A 24,676-nucleotide genomic window follows, 5' to 3' on the forward strand; every position below is an offset into this window, starting at 1 on the left:
AAAACAGCAAACCAGCAACCTGTACAGACAAGATCCTAGGGGTCCTTGTCCCAACCAACATCCCCTCAACCCTTTGGCGAAACATACACCTGAACTCCAGAATCCTTCCCCATACCTTTGCTTCCACTAAAACCAATACTCTAAGCTCCATAGCCACTTGCCCACAGATCACAGCACACCGGACCCATGTTAGAGATTCCCCCAAGTCGAACTACAGCAGACAGCAAACTTCACTCCATTTGCAAAGCTCAGACATTACACAGACTGCTATACATCACTCTAAGGCTAAAGCCACCCTAATCCAGGCTCCATGCAGCGGCAGGCCCATCGCTCCTCCTGGCCGTTCCAGACAACTATTCTATCTACAGGACTGATAGACCCACAACCGAAGGGGTGGGGGGAGTAGCAATCATAGCTAAAAACGACCTGAATATCTGGGAAACTCACCATCCCACTTTCCAAGCAGGTGAACTATCATCTATCAAAATGACCACTTCTCCAACCACCACGCTGAAAGTCCAACTCATGTACAAACCTACAGGTCCTATCTCCTCATTCGAGGAGGATGTAGCATAACTCCTCTCAACCAATACCAAGCCCAGTTCCCATACCTTACTCCTAGGAGACTTCAACCTGGGTTTCAATGACCCAAAGGACAACCACGCCTTTGCCAATTCTATATCAGCATTAGGTTACAGTCACCGTATCTACGACCCCACCCACATCAAATGTCGCACCCATGACTGGTTAACGGACCTCAACTGCAATATAAACATAACCTCCAATGCCCACTTCCCTTTGTCCGACCACCACATTATCATGTTCAACATAGCCAAGAACCCGGGACCTGTATCCACCCCTCCCATGGCTCTGGTTGCATTATCCAGAAACTCACGCAGTATGAAAGCAAACAGCATCCTACTCCTGCTCCATCCCATCTCTATACACCTTTAACATTTACAATAATGACCCATCAGACATGGTGTATCGATATCACAAACTCTCCAAGCAGTCAGACAAAATAGCACCCCTTTCACTGCGCAAAGCCAAACCACTAGCCCACCTAAACACTTGGTATACAACTAACCTGAAAACTTTGTGTAGCACGAAAAGAGCTGCAGAATGTTATTGGAAAAAATTCCTCTCAGATCGGAACAAAGCAACCTTCTCTGCAGCCTCAAAAAACTACCAACCGGCAATCATCAAGATTAAAAGTGGCACATTTAATGAAAGAATCTCAAACGCCAAATCAGAGTCCAAGGAACTCTTTGCCATCTTGAGAGAACTAGAGTCCCAAGAGACACCACGAAAAATCTGCATCAAAGACGAGAGCTGGTGCTCTGGCATCCAAAAAGCTTTACTTGACAAAATAGCCCTACTTCAAACTAAAATCGAAACAAAGAAAATCAGCTTGAAGCCAGCCCAATCGCAACTGACACCTAGTCCGGTCGTCCGCCATACAGACGCACCCTTTCGATTTGCACCGGTTTCTAACATTGAAACCGCTAAAATCATATCTAATCTCAAACCTTCAAGATGTCAGGGAGATATATGTCTGGCCTCACTCATTAAAGACTGCGAGACTGAACTAAAACCCTACATCACTAAATTAATCAACGCCTCCTTCGAATGCGGTACAGTCCCTACCAACATCAAAAACGCCTAGGTCCCCCTGCTCCTAAAAAAATCCAAACTAGACCCTAACGTTCCAACTAACTACCTACCGATAACTACAGTGCCACTCGTGATTCAAAACCACTTGGAAAAGAACAACCTACTCAGTATTCAGCAATCTGGCTTCCATCCTAGACATGGGACGGAAACAGCTCTACTCGATCTTAAAATACAAATGGATGAGTTGATAGACAATGGCAACTTAACACTTCTCCTCTTGTTAGACCTATCAGCAGCGTTAGACCTAGTAAATCATAACATACTATGTAACCATCTAGACTCATCTGCCCACTTCTCACCTAAAGCTATCAAATGGATACAGTCCTTCCTGTCAGATAGAACCATGAGAGTCTTCTCACCTATCTCAGATGCGGCTCCAGCACCTGTCACCTGCGTTGTACCTCAAGGCTCCTGCATATCACCCACTCTCTACAACATCTTTACAAAGCCTCTATTTGACCGGCTTGATGATTTGGGTGTCAACTACACAAATTACGCAGATGACACCCAGATCCTTATACCCATCTTTGGCTCCTACAACACTGACACCACCTCACTCAACACAATCTATCAAACCATCCAAGCATGGATGGCCCAGCACGGGTTGTGCCTGAATGATGATTAAACTGAACTTATCCTCACTGGCTCCCAACCCCGTCTCAACAAACTCTCTAAATCATTTGAATCATTCAACATAGACGGTAACATCAAAGTTTCGAAAGAAGTAAACACACTAGGTTTTTACCTTGACTCTACCCTAATGCGGCAAGTTAACGCCACAGACTCCGCTGCAGCACACACTTCCAAGCTCATCAATGCCTGTATGCGCTTCCTCTCACCCGACAGCTGCATCACCCTTGCGAGAGCTCTTATCTTGTCCAGACTGGATTACTGCAATGCCCTTTATGCAGGCACTAAGACCCAGAATATCCAAAAATTGCAGGTTATACAAAATAACGCCTTGAGAGCAGCTCTCAACATCCCAAAGATGACCCACATTTCATCGATCAGACGGAACACTCATTGGTTACCTATACAGGAGCGTATCCACTTCAAAACACTCTTGTTAACCCACAAATGCCTATACAACATGCCCATAAATACCTCAAACTCATGGCCAAACACTCCAACAGACCCATTCGCTCAGCCTATAAGCACTGCCTCATCACCCCATGTTTCAAGCTGCAGAATGCCAGTGACAGTAACTTCCCAGTAGTAGCGGCCAAACTATGGAAAAATTTACCACTAGCGCCAAGATCGGAAACCTCTTACTGGAACTTCCGAAAACACCTTAATCGTGGCTATTTACACAGGAGTTACAAAAATAACTGCATAAATGTACTCCTCAACCAAGTCACAATCTCCTGAGCACCACCTTACACTAGTAACTAAAGAACTACTGTATTTTATGTCTTTTCACCTTGCAACCCTGTAACCTAGGAAGCTTAAGCAACCAAACAACTACTGTATTTATGTCTCTCACCTTTGCAACCACGTAACAATGTAACCTTTGTAACTTTGCAACCCTGTATACGCCATTATTGATTCTGTAACATCACCACCTTTTACTGCCAAGAACAGCGCCTAGATGCCTTCGGGCTTGGTGCGCCATATAAATTGCTAAATAAAATAAATAAACCTTGGAGGCTCTGGCGCCTCCCGTGGACGTGTAGGCCCCCGATGGAGACATCCTTTGCTGGATTTCGATGATCAGTGCGCGTGTAGGGTAGATAGAATGTCCAGAGACACGTTCCTATGTGTGAATGGAGCCAGCGGAGAGGGATCTGGGCTGATGCGTCCCCTTTTCCACAAAGGGGACTGAGGTCCTCCTCCGCCAGATCCCCCCCCTTCATGATCTGAGCAGCACCCATTGTGCGGATCAGTCTTTCCCTCGTCGGTACTCGAGTAAATCTGCTCCAGCTTATCAAGTAGCCTGCTGGTCCACATACCTGAGAGGTTCCATATTAGGGACCGTTTCCCCTCTCAGGAAGTTACTGGGTCGGGGTGGCAGCCTGGTTCTTCCCTGGCACGGCTCCTCCGCCCCTGTCTCTGCAGCCGTATCTCACCTTGGTGGCAAGGACACACGTGGAGTGGCCATGACTTCTTTTCTGGACCGGTTTTCTTTCAGAGTCGTAGGAGACGTTGTTGATTTATGGCTGCTTTCATCGACGGCGCCATCGTCGACTCAGTTGACTTGGCATGGTGCAAAGTTTTAGCTAGCTTCGACGAGTCCTCCCCGGACTTGTCCCTCGTTCATTTATTCGGACACACAGAGTTTGGAAGGGGTTAGTGACTTTCTCTTCGAAGATGCTGCTTGAGTTTGGAAGGGGTTAGTGACTTTCTCTTCGAAGATGCTCCTTTCGTTCGCAGGCTCACTGTGGAGGTTGATGGTGATGGCGATCGCCTTTTGACTGAATCAGGACCCGCATCAGAGGCGAATCCAGCAGAGCTAGCATTGCAGACCTTGGCCTTCTCTTGAACCCCCGCAGGCGGGGCTTCCACAAAGGATCTCAACCTCCCCTGGGAGGGAGAACGCTCCTTCCACGACCTGTTCCTGGATGAGGCTTGACCCTTCTTGAGCCATGCCGCTAGTCTGCTGTAGCAGTCTTTTTTGGCCTCACATCCCTCTTCATCGTGGTCCGGGTGCAGACAGTATAAGCATTTATGGTGCTGATCCTTCATGAAGACCTTTCTTAAACCACACTTTGTGCAGAGTTTGAAGAGGCTTCGACCTTCCTTCTTCTCTTCAGTGATGCTGGAAGGCGCTTAGTAGGCCCAATCCGGGTCTTCTCGAAACTTTGATTATCCAATGGTGGATTAAGATATTTGCTGGGTAGCGGAAGACCACCGCTGGTCTCTGTCCTTCATCGAAGACGATAAAGCAAAAATCGGTCACAATTTTAACTATTTTGGAAAAAATCCCACAAAAACACGAAATTAGCTTGGAGAGAAACTGGAGGACCCGCAACACTGAAGCGTGCTGTAAAAATCTGAAGATGGCCTCCAGGGGGTGGAGCTTAGGGAGAGGACTGTTATTGGATGGGGGCAGTATAACCCAGAGTACACTGATTGGTATAGAGGAGAAATACAGTTTTGAAGTCAAAGTGAAACTTGTTTTCTTTTACCGAGGTTTCCCAGCCTGATGGGGAATATTCATGAGCATGTGAATCCATGCAAGACCCCATGCTGGAGAACAAGGCAGATGCTGTGCGCGTCTATTGTGAAGCCAGGAAGTGCACCTGACATGACCGACTAACACGGCGGTCTGCTCCCGTTACGGAGGAGGTGAGTGAGATCAATACGAGCCGTCGCTGGGGAAACACAAGGCACCAGTTAGTGTCAGAGGACACAGAGCGCTCCCGGGACCGCAGGCAAGTGACGGCCCAAGTGAATGTGTACTATATTGAATACCGAACTGAATTGAAGCTACAAATTGAGTATATTGAACACCAAACCAAATGGAGATTGCTATGTAAATACGATCACGCCATATTGAACTGCGACCGAACATTTGAAGTTAACAAGTGCTATATGAATAAGATCACGGCATAATGAACATCGAATTAACATTTGAAGTTAAACAGATTTACTGAAAGTCAAACTGTATGTAAGCAGCACTTTGGGCCATACAAAAGCATATGGAAAATTGAACAATCATTTACATATTCTAACAATCAGTGTGAGAAAGTCCCATATGTCTACGGTAAAACAAAAAACTGATGCTGAAGAGTGTTACATTAACAGAAGAAGAGTGTTACAAATAACCAAAGTGCATACAAGTGTGAGAAGCCTGAAACAGAAGAGCCTGAAAAGGGGCCAAACAAGGTTAAGGGAACTCATGGTTGCGCAACCTGTAATGGGTGGACCATGTGGTCCAACAACTGTGCCTAGACAAGGGAGTTCCCCACTATGAAGATCACAGGCATCACAAATCAAGTCCAGGAGAAGCTGAAAGGTCCTGGTTTTTTGACCTTTAATGGGTGGACCTTGTGGTCTGACAACTGTTCATAGACCAGAGAGCCCTAAATGATAACCAGCGAAGGACATTGGAAATGATTCATGAAGAACTGTGAAACAATTGGTAAAGCAAATCAGAATGTGGATCAAATAGACCTATTCTTTTCTCATATTGAACATTGAGCGGATGAAAGCAGTGAAACCCTAAGAAACGCTGTCTTAGGGAAGGGAACCTCAAGACCTCCCTTTTGTGTGAACGATAATGGAGTGAACTTGGAAAAGGGAACCCAACAATAACTTTGAGCTAAGAACATATGGGACTTTATTTTTTAACACTATTCTGTTGGCTAAAACCCCACACCACCTATTCTCTAGAGGTGAGGGATAAGCATAGGTTTATTGACAGACAGACTTTTTGATTTGGTCTTACAGACACAGACTTTCCTTAGTTTTCTTTAGGCACGAGAAATTCCTACTTTAGTTAGGCCTTATACAATCCTGACATTAAAATAACATATTCTTTGAAACTTGAAATCTGTGGACTGTCTCATCTCTTGATACCATGCCTTTCTCACACCTTGAACTGGTCTTGAATATTGAGAACTATATAAAGCACAAGGGACTGTTTCGAATTTGTCAGCTGTGAGCTGCCCAATACGATAATCACACTTAGAGAACGCACAGCTTCTTTACTGGGGTGACCTCGGGAAACGCACAAATCTCTGGCTTGGCTTTCAAGCTTGTGTTAATGCACTGTGTCGTGCTAAAAGGCACATTTTAGTCCACTCTAGGCTGGACACGTGTCTGCTGCTCTTTGGATGAAAGAACTAGAATTATTTGATAGGTTTTCTCCGTCAGGCAGGTGCAGATGTATGTAAAAACAGGGAAGAGAAGGTTCTTCGGTGGGTTCCTCTCTTAGACTATTTTTGTATTGTTGGATCCTTAGAATTAATTTCCAAGAAGGATCCTAATCAGAAGACAACATGACTCTGTGCAGTATATATTGAGCACTAGATCAAGTTAATCTTTCAGCCGACCGGTTTCTGTGGTGCAAGGTTGCTATGCCACATTCCTCAGGGCTATATAGAGGGCATAAGATTCTATGCCGTCTTGGTTTCAATGGCAGCATTGTCTGCATTGTTTGGAATCCTCTACCTGTAGGGGTGACAGGAAGGGGGGGGGGAGAAAAGGGGAACAGGGGAGAGATTCCCATTTTAACAACCTCTAATGTGGTCATTGTTAGGCAGAATCCTGTGCACTGCAAAAAGATTAAGACTACAGGAGTAAGCAGTAAACCCAAATGGTAGCAGTCCGCACCACCCAGATTTACCTGGTAGCTGTGGCTGAGCAGTCAGACCTCTCTCAAGAAGAGTAGGGCAGTATATAGAGTATACACAATAGGGCCAAAAACACAGTAGAGCAAACACTGACCAGAGCTTTGTATAAAAAGTATATCATTATTTATTTAAAACACACTTTAGGCAATATACTAGCACTCTAAATCAAAAGCAAGTTAAAACACAGTCAGGTAAAGTATACACACCTCCCTTAATAACTATTAGACAAGTCAGAATTACAACACCACGATTTGTTAAACAGAGGTGAGCGCATAACCTGATGGCACTCCAATAGTTCAGTTAGAGGGAGAGAAAAAAGCAGAGCATAGAAATAAAACAGGTCCCAAAACTTTTAGGAGTTCTCAGCAAGGGAATAAAGGCAGTATAGACTGTAGGGCCAAAGTTCATAGGCCAGGCCCACTTAAAAGGGAGCAAAGCGAAATGTGCCCAGGATCACACGGTTTAAAAATGCACTAAAAGTCTTTGCAGAATGTTCAAAAAGGGTTGGGGCGGTTCAAGAAGGAAAAGTTAGAAGGTCTGGGGCCAACCCAGTTGGCAAGCCAAGGATTTAAGGGTCACCTTGGGCAAACCGAAGAAAGGGAGGCCAGGCAGGATAGAGTACCTTAAACAGAGAGGAAGCTCCAGCGGTGGCAGTTGTTCCTGGCAGTGGTTGCAGTTCATTGTTTCGAACAGGGGAAGAGAGGATCTCGTCGAGGAGGAAACGTGGAGTCGTTGCACTGCCCAGGGATGAAACCAGCCGCGGAGTTCGTCAATAAAAGGAGCGTTCCTTTAATTCGCGGTCAAAGTGGTGAAGCTTGCTTATCCGGCCGCTGGGGTGCTTGGCACGGGCGATTCGACCAAGAGATGTTTTTGGAAGGCGAAAAGGGCGAACTGGTTGGTCCCACCAGCTCAGAGGAAGAAGACTCGTCCAGCAGAAGATCTTCTCTTGTCGTCGGGAAAGTGGTGAGGTAGTTGCAGCAGGGCTTCACCGGTGGTGTCATAGTTGCAGATGGCTCAGGTTCTTCCCTCTTCGGATTCTTAGGTCCTGTGGTGACTTCTGAAGTTCCAGTCCCAAAGGCCCTGCTTTTATGCAGAAAAACCCCCATTCATCAGCCTAGCTGTCAATCACACATGCTAAGTGGTCAGCCGGGTGGCTCAACACTGGGCCAATCAGAGTAGAGTGCGACTTGGGTTGCCAAGGCAACGCAGTCCAGGATGCCAATTCCCCCCTCCACCGCTCCTGTGGGACCCAGACAGAGTGGCACCATTTGGAGGGCTTCTGTGGAGAAGCCCGCCAAAATAGTGTAACAAAGGGCTCGACCTTGTTCAGAGTTACAGAGACGGACACAAACGCCATTTTAGAAAAGAGTTCTGGCAAAAAGACCCAACTGGGGATTTAATATTAAATAAATAAACCAGCGGTATCTTTAACATTGCACCAAAAAGTGGTGCGTTTAAAATCAATGGGAAAATCCCATAGAGAATATTCCAGTGGAAAATTTTGCGTGGTAACCACTGCCACCAGCCAGAAACTCGACAAGGGGGGACTGAACAGTGCCCCCTTGAAAACAGACCCAAGGGCTATATAATTAACCCCTTCCAGTACTTCCACAATATGATGGTTTGTACTGGTTCTGTTCACAATTTAGGACTAGTAAAGTCAATGGGGACTTGTCATGCCCTGGGAGACAGTAGTCAGTCCAAGGGTATGGAGTCTATGTTTGGGGGTCACTATGACACCCCTGTGTTACTGCACTGAGGGTGCTGTGTAACACACACATAAAAAATAGATGATACCCTATGGAGTAGAAAGAAACCCCCATAGCCCATAAGCACACAAAGAGTCAAAGACACTCAAATCATGCCTAAGAGTGGGAGGAAAAGAGTCTCACTCTTAGCAGGAGAAAAAAACAAACCCCAAAAATCCAGCAAAGCTGCTGGGGGACTCACTAGGTTTGGGAAATTAGCCTTATAAGAGAATTTTCCCTAACAGTCATTGACTGAAACACTGCATTATAGTTAATAAAAAGGAAGGGGAGACTTACCCTTTCCATGTGAGTGGTTGTTCAGTGCACGGGGGGTGAGGCGGCCCGAGACCTAGGGGCCAAATGCAATATTCAATAAGGCTGCAAGTGCATGATTACAACAACCAAAAGAAAGCACTAGTGTATGCCATCTATAAATTCAAAACCATCATTGCTATTTAATCACTGTGGAGCCGGTCATGCAGGTGCATGCCATCTTATCCTGCGAATTTACCTCGCGGACGGGATCCGATCTTGCGGTCCCGCCCGCGCACTTGTTCATGTTCCGAGCGCGTGTCTCACACCCCCGTGAGCGGGGGAGTGGCACTACATGTGTTACGAGTGCGGGCAGAGGCTTACCTCCTGCTTGTGTCCGTGGAGTTCAACGCTGCGGCTCGCCAGACCCCACTGTTTATTGTTGCCATGGCGCTCAGCGTCACATGGTCTGTTTCTAAGATGTCCGTACCAAATGGGACTAGCGGCCATTTAATTCAAGACACAATCTGCTGTTGACAATGGACATTGAATCACTGTACACAAATATACCCCAGATGGCAACATTGAGAGTCATTGAGAAGACTCTACAAGAAAAAGAACCACCAATGAAAATCCCAGTCAATTTTGTGATGCAACTAGCCGAGATTGCACTGACCAAAAACTTCTTCATCTACGACACCTACTATGAACAAACATCGGGACGGCTATGGGAGCCACCTTTTCCCCTAGCCTGGCTAACTTATACGTTGCCAACTTCGAAGAAGAAAAGATCTTCAATCTCAACAATCCATGGTTGACAAAAACGGAACTCTGGTCAAGGTACATCAACAATGTTCTATTGATTTTCAAAGGCGATGAAGTAGACCTGGCCTCCTTTATGGATTGGCTCAAAAGCCAAAACCCCTTCCTCAGATTCTCCAAAACGCATAGCAAAAGTTCAGTACATTTTCTCGATCTGACGCTAGAGATAATAAACAAAACCATCATAAGTACAGTTTTCAACAAACCCACGGATAGAAACTCACTACTTACCTACAAGAGCTACCATCCGGCCAGCCTGAGAAAGAACCTACCTTTTGGCCAATTCCTCCGATACCGTAGGAATTGCACACAATTGACAGATTACAACCTTCAATCCTCAAGTCTAGCTATAAAACGGACCAACAGGCGTTACCCCAAACACATAGTGAAGCAAGCACAAAAAAAGAGCCAGAAACATCCCAAGAGAAGTCACTCTGGAACAGCACACCAAGCAGAATTAACCCAACAACCTAATTACAGCTGTTCTGAGCTTTTCACCGTTGACCAATAAAATCAAGAAGGAGGTCCCGAGACTCTGGCCCATTCTGAATGTCGGCACTCACATCCTAGACACCCCCAGGTTCGCCATCAAAAGAAGGAAAAATCTAAGAGACTCTCTGGTGCACTCCTATAAGGACACTGAGCCCAAAACCCAACACTCTGTGGGGACAGAGCCAAGCACTGGCCACACACTATGTGGCTTGTGCAGCGCATGTTCCAGCACAAAAAGATCCACCAGCATCGACATAGGCTGGCACTACCCGTGGATACAAAAGAACCTAACCAATTGCAACAGCAGCAATGTTATTTACATCATCACATGTCCATGTACCAAACGGTATGAGGGCATGACGACACGCCCCATGAGGATACGACTCGCGGAACATAGGTCATGCATCCGCACCAGGGAGACGACAGCACCCATGGTGGAACACTTTCTGGGACAGCAACACAGTACCCAAGAGAAGCGGAAATATTCATTATATCCTCTTCAGAAGAGAACTAGGGTCTTCGCTTGAAGACCGACAAGACTGGCCTTAACGAACCAACTAGTTGGCAAACCCTAGCCACACTGTAAAGAATAGAAGCACTGTATATAGATGCTGTGGAACTGCAGGGATACTAAAGCTACCCAGGCGTTTGTTCCTTGGTGTAAATCATACAAGAGGACCAGAGAATGAAAAATGATACCCTGTTGTAATTATAGAACATGGCACGAGTCTGCCGTGATAACGATGTGGCTCCCTGTACCACAGAAATGGTGCAATCCAAAATCTACTGCATTCACCCATTTGGTGTTCCACCCACACTTTGATATGCCCTCACCCAGCCCTCGGCTGTTGAATTGCAGATACTGAGCAGGGCCTACATAATGCTATAATAGACCAACAGTGTACTTTATGAGAACACACACAGCCAGCACTGATACCGGCATTTCGGCAAGTTGCTAAACGATATGATGGAGAACAGGCCACTTTGCAATACCGCAGGGCTGTACCAAGAGTCATTGGTATATTATGACCACACGGACTTATGTGATCAGTCTTCTTTAATAATGATTGTAGTTCTAAGGAAGCAGTTGGCCTGACTCTAAAATGGCCGCCGCTAGTCACATTTGATACGGACATCTTAGAAACCGACCACGTGACGCTGAGCGCTATGGCAACAATAAACAGTGGGGTCTGGCGAGCTGCAGCGTTGAGAACTCCTTGCGCGTGGCCCGCCAGACTCCACGGACACAAGCAGGAGGTAAGCCTCTGCCCGCACTCCTAACACAAGTAGTGCCACTCCCCGGCTCGCGGGGGTGTGAGACACGCGCTCAGCACACAAACGAGTGCGTGGACGGGACCGCAAGATCGGATCCCGTCCGCGAGGTAAATTCGCAGGATGAGCTGGCATGCACCTGCATGACCGGCTCCACAGTGATTAAATAGCAATGATGGTTTTGAATTTACAGATGGCATACACTAGTGCTTTCTTTGGTTGTTGTAATCATGCACTTGCAGCCTTATTGAATATTGCATTTGGCCCCTAGGTCTCAGGCCACCTCACCCCCCGTGCACTGAGCAACCACTCACATGGAAAGGGTAAGTCTCCCTTTCCTTTTTAATAACTATAATCCAGTGTTTCAGTCAATGACTACATTAGAGGTTGTTAAAATGGGAATCTCTCCCCTGTTCCCCTTTTCTCCCCCCCTCCCCTTCCTGTCACCCCGACAGGTAGAGGATTCCAAACAATGCAGACAATGCTGCCATTGAAACCAAGAAGGCATAGAATCTGATTACCTCTATATAGCCCTGAGGAATGTGGCATAGCAACCTTGCACCACAGAAACCGGTCGGCTGAAAGATTAACTTGATCTAGTGCTCAATATATACTGCACAGAGTCATGTTGTCTTCTGATTAGGATCCTTTTTGGAAATTAATTCTAAGGATCCAACAATACAAACAAAGTCTAAGAGAGGAACCCACCGAAGAACCTTCTCTTCCCTGTTTTTACATATATTTGCACCTGCCTGACGGAGAAAACCTATTAAATAATTCTAGTTCTTTCATCCGAAGAGCAGCAGACACGTGTCCAGCCCAGAGTGGGCTAACATGTGCCTTTTAGCATGACACAGTGCATTAACACAAGCTTGAAAGCCAAGCCAGAGATTTGTGCCTTTGACTATTGAGAGACTGACCTTAAATACAAGCTGGTAAGCTGAGCAAGCTGGTGTCTTGGAAAAAAAGAATTCTGAGACCAATTTTGAACTGTGTTTTCTCTGGGAAAGGAACCCTGAGATCTCGTTTTAGAACTGTGTTGGCTTCTTGGGGAAGGGAACCACGAAATTCCTTTTGAACTGTGTTGTCTTGAACTTGAGGAAGGGAAACCAGAGACTTTGTGGAACTGTCTTAAACTTGGGCAAGAGGAGCTGGAAAGTAGGCCCAGAGCTGGAAGAAGCTCAGAATTTTGTTTGGAAACTTTCTTTTGATGCCGACATCCCTACACATTGTTTAGCTTTAGTTGTGAGGGCAAGTATAGGTTTTGGACACAGACAGACCTTTAAGTTGAACTTACTGACTCAGACTATCCTTAGTTTCTTTAGGTAGGGAAATCCCACCTTAGTATAGGGCGAGTTAGTCCTTCAAAAATCCTGACATTGAAGCCATTTTTGCTTGAACTTTGAATCTGTTGTCCGAGTCTTGCTTCATGATGCCCTCACAGGGGCTATCAACCATGTGGTATTAACAACCATAGCAATGAAATCCTGTGATGCCACAAAGTCTGGGTCTGACAGCTGGCAATGTAGAGGTGCAGGTCTCCGAGCCAGGAGATGTCTCGAGCCCCCTTGCATGAATTAGACCTTCCAACAGGTCAATTAAAGCATTATATGCCTGGCCAGAGTAAATCCTTCAGGCAGGGGCACATTCCCCAAGATCAACAGAAGGATGAAGACCATACTGGATATCTTCATAATCCTTCTCGCCCAAAATATGCCTAATCGGTGCGTATCAGCCAGAACAAACGATTCAGCTTTCTGCTTCTGAGCAAGGAACTAAAAACACATTTGGCATTGGATCTAAAGGAGTTCATCCCAAGGACGTAGCAGGACGACTCAGCACTAGAGCCAATGGCATCACTGCCGCTCTCAGCATCATATTTGGGACCAAACACAAGCACAGGGGAGTCTTCATAACCGCCCTGTCCTTTGGGTGAGCAGCAGTATCAGAGGTTTGTGTCAGAACGAGTCAAGGGGCATACTGGACACATTTCATTGTGGCCTTCCTGAAGATCTCTACATTAGAAGAGTTAAGAAAGGCTATTTGTTTACCTACATTAATTAGTTATGGAGTAGCGTCATCCTCTGACCTCGACCCATGTGGCATGTTCCTTGATAATGAAGAGTCCAATCTCAGAAGTTGACAACTCACTGCACAAATGAGTATATGCTTCTTCTGCAGATCTTTCAGCTTAGACCTGGAAGAATACTTTGGAGCAGAGACGCCTCTGGGAAGGATGTGGGAGTTCTAGGTTTAGCAGGAGTGGATTTCTCAGAAGGGTTTTCCATGTTTTCATAGAGTACATTTCTTAGTGCACATTTGATTGTTATGATTCTGATATGTTTTCTTTAATGGGGGCTCCTCCATAAGCCTCTCCTTCAACACTCCACCCTCTACTCCCCAACCCCACACACACATATACCTATACATGTCTATGTAATTGGTCAATTTTGACCAAATGTGCATGAAACAAATGCAGACTTAACTGCAGTCGACACAAACGCGTGTTGCATTCAAAGGTTATCTCTGTCATTTTCTATATGCTAACCATGAGCTCCCTCACCATCTTTGGGTTCATTGATTTGTACAAACCACAATACTCACTAACTAACCAACATTTGCCTGCTGCACCAGCTAAAGGGTTTTAAACCCTCAGTTTTGGAAGCAACATGATTGAAAAATGATATCCAAAAAGAGAATGTTTCTAAAAAAACTGCTTCATTTGAATCCTTCCATCGAAAAAGGGAATCAAGGTAATTGGGCACCATATACACTGGGGATGTCACTTTCAGAACAACAGGCTCCCCAATGATCTATGATGTAGTCTCAAGGAGTCTGCTGCTGTGCCATCTGGAGGATGTAGAAAATATTTTGACAGACCGTGCAGCCAGAATTCCATGAGATGGAATCTGTGGCAAGAAAGCACCCATTAGAAATTGCATGACAACACTACAATTAACAGCACATTCACAAGTTTCAAAGAAGAGCATACCAATCACACCAAGCATCTTACCCGTCGTAGTGTGGAAATATAGTGTTTAGATGAGCAACGATCCTATCGTAAGGATTCTTTGGTTCTTGCTTTTTTGTGGGGCTAGCATTTACAGATCGGGAAGCCAGTGGTGGAACATCAGACACTGTTTTACCACTATGTAAGTTTGGATTGGCCCCACCTGCTTGCATAGAATGGTTCACAGGGGTTTTCTGGGAAGGTGAAATTCCTACAGAATCATATGGCATCTGAACCGAAGAATAAGTTAAAGGATTTGAGATTTTAACATCTGTGTTGCATCCGTTATGGGCATTAATAGAGGGTTGTGCAGAACCTGGATCATTAGAGATAGAGAATGCAGGAATGGAAGAGCTATGAAGCTGAGGTGCTGGTGTAGAACATGTAACAGCAGGTCCATTAACTGAGGTCTTGCCTTGAATCTGTAAAAAAGAAGAAAAAGTACAATAAGTCAAAACAAACTGCAGACAAACTAACAACGTTCAACATGTGTTGCCACAACAATGTGAATAGTTGACCTTTGCAGGCTGGAAATAGTTTTAAAATATCAGCTATTTTTCAGTTAGATATTTGCACCTTTGAAGTCTAAGCTTTGTTCAAATATGCAGATAGGGGCGGGTTTTGGGGAGGAGGTGTAGATTTTGTCTCCTATCTTGGTGCCGTAGGTGTCATGAAAGTAATGTTCATGACCAAAATGTTGTGCATATGCATTATTCAAGTCCTCAAAAATATCTTAGCCCAGGTGTAAACAGTGAAGATTTGGATGAGAATCATTTGGCTTCTCTATCGATTACATGCTTGCTCTGTAAAAGCTGCATAGAGCAAGTTTAGTCCATAGAGACCAATCCTGCCCAAACCTGGCAAAAGACCTCTTAAGCATGTCAAATGAAGTCAAGATTTGTTTTATTAGTTCAAACTTTAAAGGAGGAGGTTTCGTGGGTGGAGGTCAGTGCTCATTACTAGCCTTGTTAAAATGTTTCTCTTGGGACAAAGAAAAATATGTTGTAGTGCAAGCTCTTATTAAGGAATATGTGACACGCAGGGCTACCTTAAATAGAGGAAACAAAACAAAGGTCAGGATGGTTCTATACAGGTGGGATTGAGTCCCTTCCCCTCAAAGACTCTCCCCTTGTTAAATGTTTCTTCTGGGGTTTGTGGTTTTCTAGGCCCTCCCGGCCACTGGCACAATTTCCCCAATTTGTGCAGTTCAAGAGGGGTTAATATCACCTCTTCTAGTGTTGTGTGCTTGCGGGTGACCAGATTCTTCTCTCTCCAGTTAAGCAGCAATCATTCAGGGGTTCTGCCTCCCAAGCCACATTTGGGCGCAAAGTCGGTATGCGAATCAGTGGACGTAGACGGCAGGGAGAGCTAGAGAGGTGTCTCAGTGATGTGGCTTTGCCTGGGCTTGCTCCAGATGCAGCTTTCCAAATTTCTTCGATTTCAGAATAATCTCCCTGTGAACGGGATGAACAGGAAGAAGGGGAGGAATGCCGCCATGAGGAAAAGAAACAAATGCCGTGGAAACACCTCCGTGAGGGGGAAAGACAGATGTAAGGCCCCCAAGAGTGGCAACAGCAATCCCACCTTCCCGGACTGGACCCAGCATCGAGACGGGCGAGAATAACCCACCGGTTCCTGTTCTCTTAACACATGGAGCCGAACTTATGCCGGAAAAACACAGTGAGAGCCGGGCGGTCCCCGCTCCTTTCGTTCAAGGCTGGTCGGGCTTCAAGATGAACGCAGATAACGGGGAAGGGAACCGTCACGGCTGAATACAGAGAGTCGTCCAGAGGGTTACAGGTCCTTACATGCTCCAGTCTCCCGTTCAGCCCTGGGTCTCATGGCGTCCCCCACAACCATACAAACAACAGATGCCGCCACAGTAAACAGGTCCCGGTACCCGTTTTCCACGTGTCACTCACCTGCAGATTTGGGAAGCGAATCTCCTAAGGGCTTGGTTGTGTCTTCGTGCAGGGAAGCAGAAGGGCCCCGCAGAGTTCTGGTGTTGGCGGGTGAAGCTGATGGAAGGACCGCGGGCAAAGAGGAAGGGGCGGGGCTTGGAGGGATATTTATAGAAAAAGGGCCCAAGGCAGCCCTGATTGGTTCAAACAACCCCAACCCCTATTTAAGGCTGAAACTGAGGACGGACTGTGTGTGATTTTCGGATTCTCTTTCAGAGCATCGGGAGAGAAGGAGAGAGAACTGCACCTGAGACGCTCTGGGCCTACGAGGACTAGGCGACAACTCTTTGTTGGTCATCCTTATCACCAGAGAAGAAAGAAGGCTATTTGAGTACTCCAGCCATCCATTTATTTTTATTTTTTTAAAATCCTGAATAAAGGCTAATTATTTTCTTCAATCTAGCTGCTGTCTGCATCATCCTTACACTCCCTGATCCCGTTTCGATTCTCCTCCCACTGTCTGGTCCTGCCTAAAGTTGACCATACCTGCTGGAACTTCCCTGCTCTGGCTATATAAGAATTGGTTCTCTCTCTCTTCACGTTGGTCCTTTCCCACGACACCTGATGTTCTCTTATTCTAGCGTGTGAGGTGTTACTAGCAAGTATCTCTTCCACCTGGCTTAGGATGTGCATCAAGCTGTGACATTCCTGCACGCGAGTCCCCAGGAGCTAGACTCTCTCCAACTTGCAGCACTCCTAGAGCCCGCAACACCGTCCCAGAGGGCTGCATTGATCTACTGGCAGCATCTGGCTATAATGCGAGCGGTATGAGAAGAATTTAAAAAATGAAGAAATAAGAAAAAATGTGCTATTTTTATATGTGTGATTGCTCAGGGGCTTTTTTTCAGTCAGACCAACTGCCTGTTATCACTCCGCGGGCTGAGTTCACAGCGGGTAGTGGGCTGTTCCGAAAAGAAGCCTGTGTCATACAGCAATCACGGGCACCATGCAGCACTTCCAAGATAGCCGCCGCCTTCTGTGCAGACTTGGAATGCACCTCTGAGACCTTTTCACCTGCCTCCCGCTCTCTGATTGGGCCTCACAGCATTCTTGGGGTCTATGAGGGCTTCAGCCGGCCCCCTCTCCAAAGGCCCACAACATCTAAGGCTTTGCCTGTGCCTGTCCGGGCCTGACCGGGCTCAGCTGCCCCCCAAACCCCTACTCTTCTACAGGCAAAGAATACACCATGATGCTGGGCTGTTCTACCACTCGCCTTTGGACTATGGCCTCCTTCCTTCTGCTATCACATGAGTGCTAACTGTTTGCTCCGTTTGTCTGCCTCAGCTATCCTCGACTCTGTGTCTGTGCCACTCCTGACATTCCCACTGTTCTATCTCAGCTGGCACCTCTCCCCTTGTAATCCATGGTTAAAAGTTCTTACATTTTCTTCACTTCCTGAAAGCACACTTACTCTGCTTCCACTTCTGTACTGCCGTGCTGCAATACTTGTGTCAATATTAAAAATAAATAAATAAATAAAATAAAAAATAAAAATTAAATTTAGGTGTATTCACATCCTGCATTGGTTTTAAAATTCGCATTTAGGTCTGCTCACATTCTGCATTGCTTTTCAAAACTGCATTTAGGTCTGCTCACATGCTGCATTGCTTTGTGACTATTACTCTCAACATCCACCTGGCCGCCTGTGAGTTAAGGTCAGAACTGTTCATTGCAGCTCTCCCCCTCCCCCCTCTTTATCTGCCTCTCACGTCTTTCCTCTTGCTCTGGGATGGCGCTCTCCATCTCTCCAATCTACTCCAACTGCTAGACTATCACCTATCCACCTTCTTTCACAAAATCTGGATGGAAAATGCATAAAACCCAAAAGATATCCTTGCTGCAAACACTGGCCTCCCAATTGCAGACACCTATGTCAGTGCATCCTCCAGAGAAATCTTCACTGACATCCTTTTCTCTGTCCAATCTCCAGACCTATGGACTTCTCATCTCTACTCTCTCCCCTTACTCTTCTTCTCCCATTTATGGTGGCACCAAGTGGGAAGCCCTCTTGGCGGGTTTCTTCTCATCTCGTAGCTGCATTTATCTCTACTTCACGGGTACCATCCTGGTTCAAGGCCCTCAGGCCAATCCCCTTTCCTTCGACCGGATCCTGCTGTCTCTCATCAACTTCTTTCCTTCCCCTGCCTCTCCCCTTAGTTCCCCCTCTCTGCTCCGCCACCTCTGACTAAAGTACCACGCACCTGTACTCCACCTTAAAAAACTGTCAAAGGAAGTGATCGTCTCCACCTGGCGGCCCTCAACACACGCTCAGCCAACACTCACTCTGCTGACATCTGCCTTCTCCTTGAAGACACTGACCTTGACATATTCGCACTCACTAAGACTTGGTTCAATGCCAGCTCAGTCACTTCCTTTGACTCTTAACATCACCTCCAAGCCTCGACCTCACTGGGCTGGCGATGGGGTTGCCTTAGTCTTCCCTGAGTGGATTCCTTCTTCTATCCTACCCACTCAGCTCTATTCGCTTTTTGAGAGCCTACTATGCACATTGGTCATCTCTCCCTCCTCCACCCTGACCATTGCTACCATTCACCGGCCTCCGGGCGCTTCCTCGGTTTCTCTCCGAGTGGGCTGATTTCTATTCCCCCTTACTCTCAACCAGCTACATCCAATTAGACTCCCCGTGCACAGCATCAACTCTATTGATTGACCTCTGCACCTCCCTATGACTTTCCGTTCTTCCTTCTGGTCCTACCCACTCTGCCGGACACACGCAGGACACCATTATCCATTCCGACCTCTCTCTCATCCTCTCTGGTCGCCCCTCTCTCTTGCTCTGACCGCTCTCTTCTCTCCGCCCACTTGGGTATCTTTAGCTTTGTGACAACTCCTCCAAAAGCCCTGCCAACCTCGTTCATGAACATCCGTCCGATGAAATGGTTGTCAGCTGTTGCCTTCATTTCCACCTTCATTCTATTTTGCCCACACAAGTCAGACTCTACCTATGGCTCTGCACTCTGCAACCTCCATCTCTCCATTGCCAACAATCTTCACATCCTTGCCCCAGTCAGGAGGATCTGCCTGAAACCTACCTCCAATCGTAACACCTGGAACGACTCTGAATTTGCAGACCTGAAACATAAGTGCAGGGCTGCAGAACGGAAGTGGCAAACCTCAGGTTCACCCTCTGACAAAATGGCTTGTCGCCTGCTCCAAAGGCATTACAGACTCTCTATCCGTGCCAAAAAAAGGGCCCACATTCAGGCACGAGAATATGGCACGTCGAACAACACAGGTGAACTCTTCAAAATCTGCCTGGAACTTGCCAACCCGTCCGCAGTATCTTACTCCTTGCCAGGCTCTTTTCAATGCACTCGCCACTCACTTCACCACCAAAACCCAGGACATACTGAACATCCTTGTCACACACTCTTCCAGCTCATCCCTCCCCCTCCTGCCTCCCTTAACATCTCACCTCCCCCGCCTCTGTCTCTACGGAAGAAGTCACCAGAGTTGTCAACTCCATGAAGGTCTCTTCCAAACAGGTTGCCCCTTGCTCATCCAGAACCATCAAGGACATTTCCTCTCACGCCACTGCTCTCGCTGATCTTTGTAACCACTCCTTTGCTACTGGTACTTTCCCATCTTCCCTCAAGCACTCCCTTGTGTGTCCCCTCCTTTAAAAAAAAACATCAGCAGACCCTTCCTGCCCAGCAAACTATGGCCCCATCTCCATCACCCCTTTCCTGGGGAAACTGCTTGAGAAGCTGGCCCTGCCCCAAATTAACTCCCACACTGAACTTGTTGGTGGTCTCCATGACCATCAATCCAGATTCCGAGTATGAACCCCCCTGAAGAACTGCTCGCATCTCTTGATTCCAATTCCCCTGCAGTCCTCATCCTCCTTGATCTCTCCTTCTGCATTTGACACACTGAACCTCTCCATCCTCATAAAAAGGCTCCATGACACCCTTGGTATCTCGGAGCGGGCACTGGACTGACTTACCTCCTTCCTAACTGACCGCTCTTCCAAAGTCACACTGGGCACTTTCTCCTCGCCTACTTCCTTCTCCACCTGTTGCATCCCCCATGGCTCCATTCTTTCACCTTGGCTCTTTAATATCTACCTTACTCTGCTGGCACGCCTCATTTCATCCTTCTCCCCCAACTACCAGTGCTATGCTGACAACACACAACTCTTCTTCAAACATCCTACAGACGCCCTTGCACCCTTCATCATCCCCGACTACCGCTCAACCATCCAGGCCTGGTGTACTTCTAACTATCTCTGCCACAATGGCAGCAAAACAGAGATCCTTCCTATTGGGACCCCGGTGTTAAAAAAACTATTTCTCTTTACTGCACCTTTCCTTTCATATTTATGGAACCCGACACTTTTTGCTTTTATTTTTTTAAAACTTATTTTTATTGAAAGTTTTACAGATGGAGAAAACGTATAACATGAGCCAGTGCCATATACTTAGCTACAACATTGTTTCTCATCTCTCTAAACATAACGTTCCCTTTGTCCCCCTACCCCCACCCCGGAGACTATGAGTGTCAATTGTCACTCATGGGTTTCACCTGGATCATTAGGCGATCTGTTTCAGGAGCTACTTATACATGTTGAGGAAAGGTAGCCATTCAATTTCCCTGCTCTAGGTGAGATTGTGTAGGGCTCCTGTAATGTTTCCCATCTCATATAGTTCCTTGGCCTTCTGGGCCCAGGTGGCTTGTGAAGGAAGGGCGTGTGACTTCCATTTTGTTATGCAAACCCTGGCTGCCAGTAGAAGGAAGTGCGGCATGTGTGGGAGCTTTGTCCAGCATTCCTCTTGTTCTTTGAGTCCGAATAGGATCAGTCTGGGATTGCATTCTCGCTCCACTCAGTCTAGCTGTTTAATCCACACCAGCACCTCCTTCCAGTATTCCTGGACTTTCGGGCAGGCCCACCACATGTGCTAGTAATCGGCTTGTTCACCACAACCTCTACAGCCCATCTGGCTGGATTGCCAGAACATTTTTGACATGCGCTTAGGGTCATAGTGCCACCTGTGCAGGAGTTTCAGGCCATGTAGCCTGCATTGTGCCGATATGGAGGTTTTGTGAGCGTGGGTGAACAGACGTTTCCATTGATCTTTCCTCACTGGGTGGCCCAAATCTTTCTCCCATCTTTTCCTTAGGGCATCGTTTGTGTTAAGCTTGGCTGCTCAAGAGGGTTGTGTATAGTTTTGAGGGGAGGCCTCTTGATGATGTGGTCTCACTTAGAATCTGTTCGAATGGGTTTAGATCCCTTTGTAGTTTGTCTTTCCATTTCGGGGTTGCCAGGACTCCCTTCAGTTGGAGGAACTGGAATGCTCCTATAGGTTTGGTTTCTATTCCTTCTTCTAGGTCCTGGAGTGAAAGGTATGAGTCTTTCTTTAGTAATTGATCTACTCTTTCCAGGCCGGCTTAGTACTATTTCTGGAAGCGCAATGGTTCTTGGATCTCGTCTCTGATAGCATGGGCCCAGATATGGCTCAAGGGCGAGGGCCAGGTTGTTTGACCCTTCATTTCACTTTTGCTCCACCATGGCTTCAGGAGTGGCCCCATCATTTTGTGGTTAATTACTTGGATTGGAAATGACGATTTTGGGGCCCAGAGCCATTCCCCCAGTTTTACTGGCCGTAAGATGTGGTTTTCTATCTCATTGTTTGTTTTTATACCCTCTCAGATGGGGTATCATGTCCCTAAATTGGGCTGCTCAGTAGTAGGTATAGCAGTCCGGGAGGCCCACTTCTCCCATCCTCTTTGCCTTTTATGAGGGTGCTGTAGGAGATCTGTTGCTTCTTCCCTTGCCACAGAAATGTGGTGATTTTGGCCTTAAGATCAAAGAAGTGACTGCTTGGAATTTCTATTGGAAGCATTTGGTACAGGTAGAGGGGCTTGGGGAGGATTACCATCTTAATTGCGTTAAGGCGCCCTAGCTAGGAAATTGTCAGCTTCCTCCATCTATCTAGCTCCCCCTTTATCTCTACCATGAGGGGTGGGAAGTTGGCCTCGTAGAGGTCCCCTGTTTCTCTTGTAATGTTTACACCAAGATATTTCAGAGTTTTAGGGGCAACAGGGATTCCCTGGACGGTCGGGACTTTCTCCGAGGCATCTGTTGGGTTTCAATACGGGAAAATAATCAATTTATCCATGTTAACCTTTAACCCTGCCCCCTTCCCATATTCTTTTATGGTTTGGAGAATTCTCGGTATGGAGGCTGGGGGGTTAGCCAAACAGAGGAGTAAATCATCCATGAAAATTGCCAACTTATTTTGGCTTCCCCAACCTTAATCCCTTTGATGGTCGGGTCTTTTCTGATCATATTCCCCAGACGTTCTATGGACAGGGCGTACAGGAGGGGGAAATGGTGGACACCCCTGCCTAGTGCCACTCGTGAGGCCAAATTCCCTTGATAATTTGCCATTGACCACCACCCTACCCGTGGGGGAGTTGTATAGTGCCTTAACCCCTTTCATGAACCTCTCTCCAAATCCCATGGTGGCTAGGGTGGCCCAGAGGAAGTCCCACTCCAACCAGTCGAATGCTTTTTCAGTGTCGAGGCTGAGCAGTGCCTGTCTCTCCCCTTTTTCATAGAATTTCTGCTTTAAAAATGTCATCTTGCATATTGTGTCCCCTATCCCTAATGCCTTTAAGTCTGCTTGTGTAACGCTCACCTGATTCCCGTAGAGGCGCCGGTCTTGACTGGGCGTATACCGTATCTTCAAAGGTGATGTGTAACACACGGCTGGCTCTTTGGGCTGGACCTCTGTGCACTGTATGTCTGACTCGAGGGGTAAGATGTCTGCAGATAGAAAATATGGGATTAAGGAACTGGGTTATTGAATGTCTCTCTCTTCTTCCCTTTCTCTTCTCCTGTAGAACCCCAAAGGTTAACGCTCTCACCTTAGGTAAGTGAACGCCGTGCTCTCCATCTGCAACGGGGCAGGGTGCTGTAACCAGTTTCTTCACTGGATAAGGGGAGCAGGCCTCTTGACTTCAGAGGACTGCTGTCCGTCGTTTACTGCACGAATGGTAAGTTTCGAGTAATTCTAATGTCTTTAAAGTCTTTAGTAATGATGTTTCTTGTTTTGCAGGGTTCCGGCGATGGCGGATGATGGGCTGAAGTGAGTTGAAGATGGAGCCCGTGTGATGAATAGAAGCGCCTGGAAGCACGTAAGTAAGCGCTTGTTGCCTGCTTCACGATGCGCTCTAACTGTCTTTTTATTTTGCAGGTACAAGTTCGGAGCGGCTGCAGGGTGCCGGAATACCCACTGGGTTAGATGTGGAAAGGAGTAATGGCACGTGAGTATTAAAGTTCCCCAATGTCTTTAAACGCACCTTGTTTTGTCTTTCAGATGCGGGATGCAGCGCCGAAGGCCTCCGGAGCGTGCGAAGAGTTGGTAAGCTTTTGTCTTTCAGATGCCGGAATGCAGTGTGAAGACCTCCGGAGCGCACGAAGAGTAGGTAAGCCTTTGTCTTTCAGATGCCGGAATGCAGCGCGAGGCGTTGGTGACAGCCGATGGACCAGGTAAGTGAAGAGCTGTCACTGAAGACCGTAATGCTAACCTGTTCTTTCTTGTCTTTATAGGTGTTGCTGAAGACTGGATTCAGGATGGTAAGCCTTTTTCCTTAGGCCCAGGATCAGATGCAGAAGACACGATGAGCGTTCTGCTGCAGAGGATGCAGAATAACGCAAAGCAAGATTCATCCATCGGGTGTGGTTTAAATAGCCTCCTGTAGTGCTTAGGTGTCTCCTTCCACAGCCACGCCTAGGTAAGAAAAGAGTTCCTGCTTTCCAGAAGAGTTCCAGTGTTCTGAATCTAGGGAGTGGCTCCTGCCCCACCCAACAGGAAAAGTAGTTCCAAACAGAAGAGGATCAGAGGCTCAACTGGCAGGCAAGTAAGCAGCATGGTCTGCTGCAGGTAAGTCCACCCCAGCATTATGAGCCCGGCGCTTCCAGCGCTGGGACTGGGCATATTTATGAGCCTGGTGCCACTGGCGCCAGGACTGGGTCCAAAAGGTCCCAATTGGGACTGGTTGGCACTCGGAACCTGGGTTATGGATCTGCTTCCAAGGGAGTTGGGAAAACCCTGACCTTTTGGAAGCAGAGATCATGACAGCTTGCTTCTGTTTCAGAGTTAACAAATGTTCCCCCCGGTAAGT

The 24,676-nt window shown here is 46.8% G+C and overlaps 1 protein-coding gene across 2 annotated transcripts in view; it reads right to left on the minus strand.

The window, feature by feature from the left end:
- The window catches only part of TTC3 (tetratricopeptide repeat domain 3), a 2,698,168-nt gene that overhangs the window by 222,631 nt on the left and 2,450,861 nt on the right, over positions 1 to 24,676 (minus strand). For both annotated transcript variants that reach the window (XM_069636090.1, XM_069636092.1), the window contains exon 42: positions 14,568 to 14,986. In XM_069636090.1, coding sequence (XP_069492191.1) covers positions 14,568 to 14,986 — 419 coding nt within the window. The remainder of the gene's footprint in view (positions 1 to 14,567; positions 14,987 to 24,676) is intronic.

This window comes from Ambystoma mexicanum, chromosome 7p (genome assembly GCF_040938575.1).
Source record: "Ambystoma mexicanum isolate Mex_15411 chromosome 7p, UKY_AmexF1_1, whole genome shotgun sequence".
Classification (NCBI taxonomy): Eukaryota; Metazoa; Chordata; class Amphibia; order Caudata; family Ambystomatidae; genus Ambystoma; species Ambystoma mexicanum.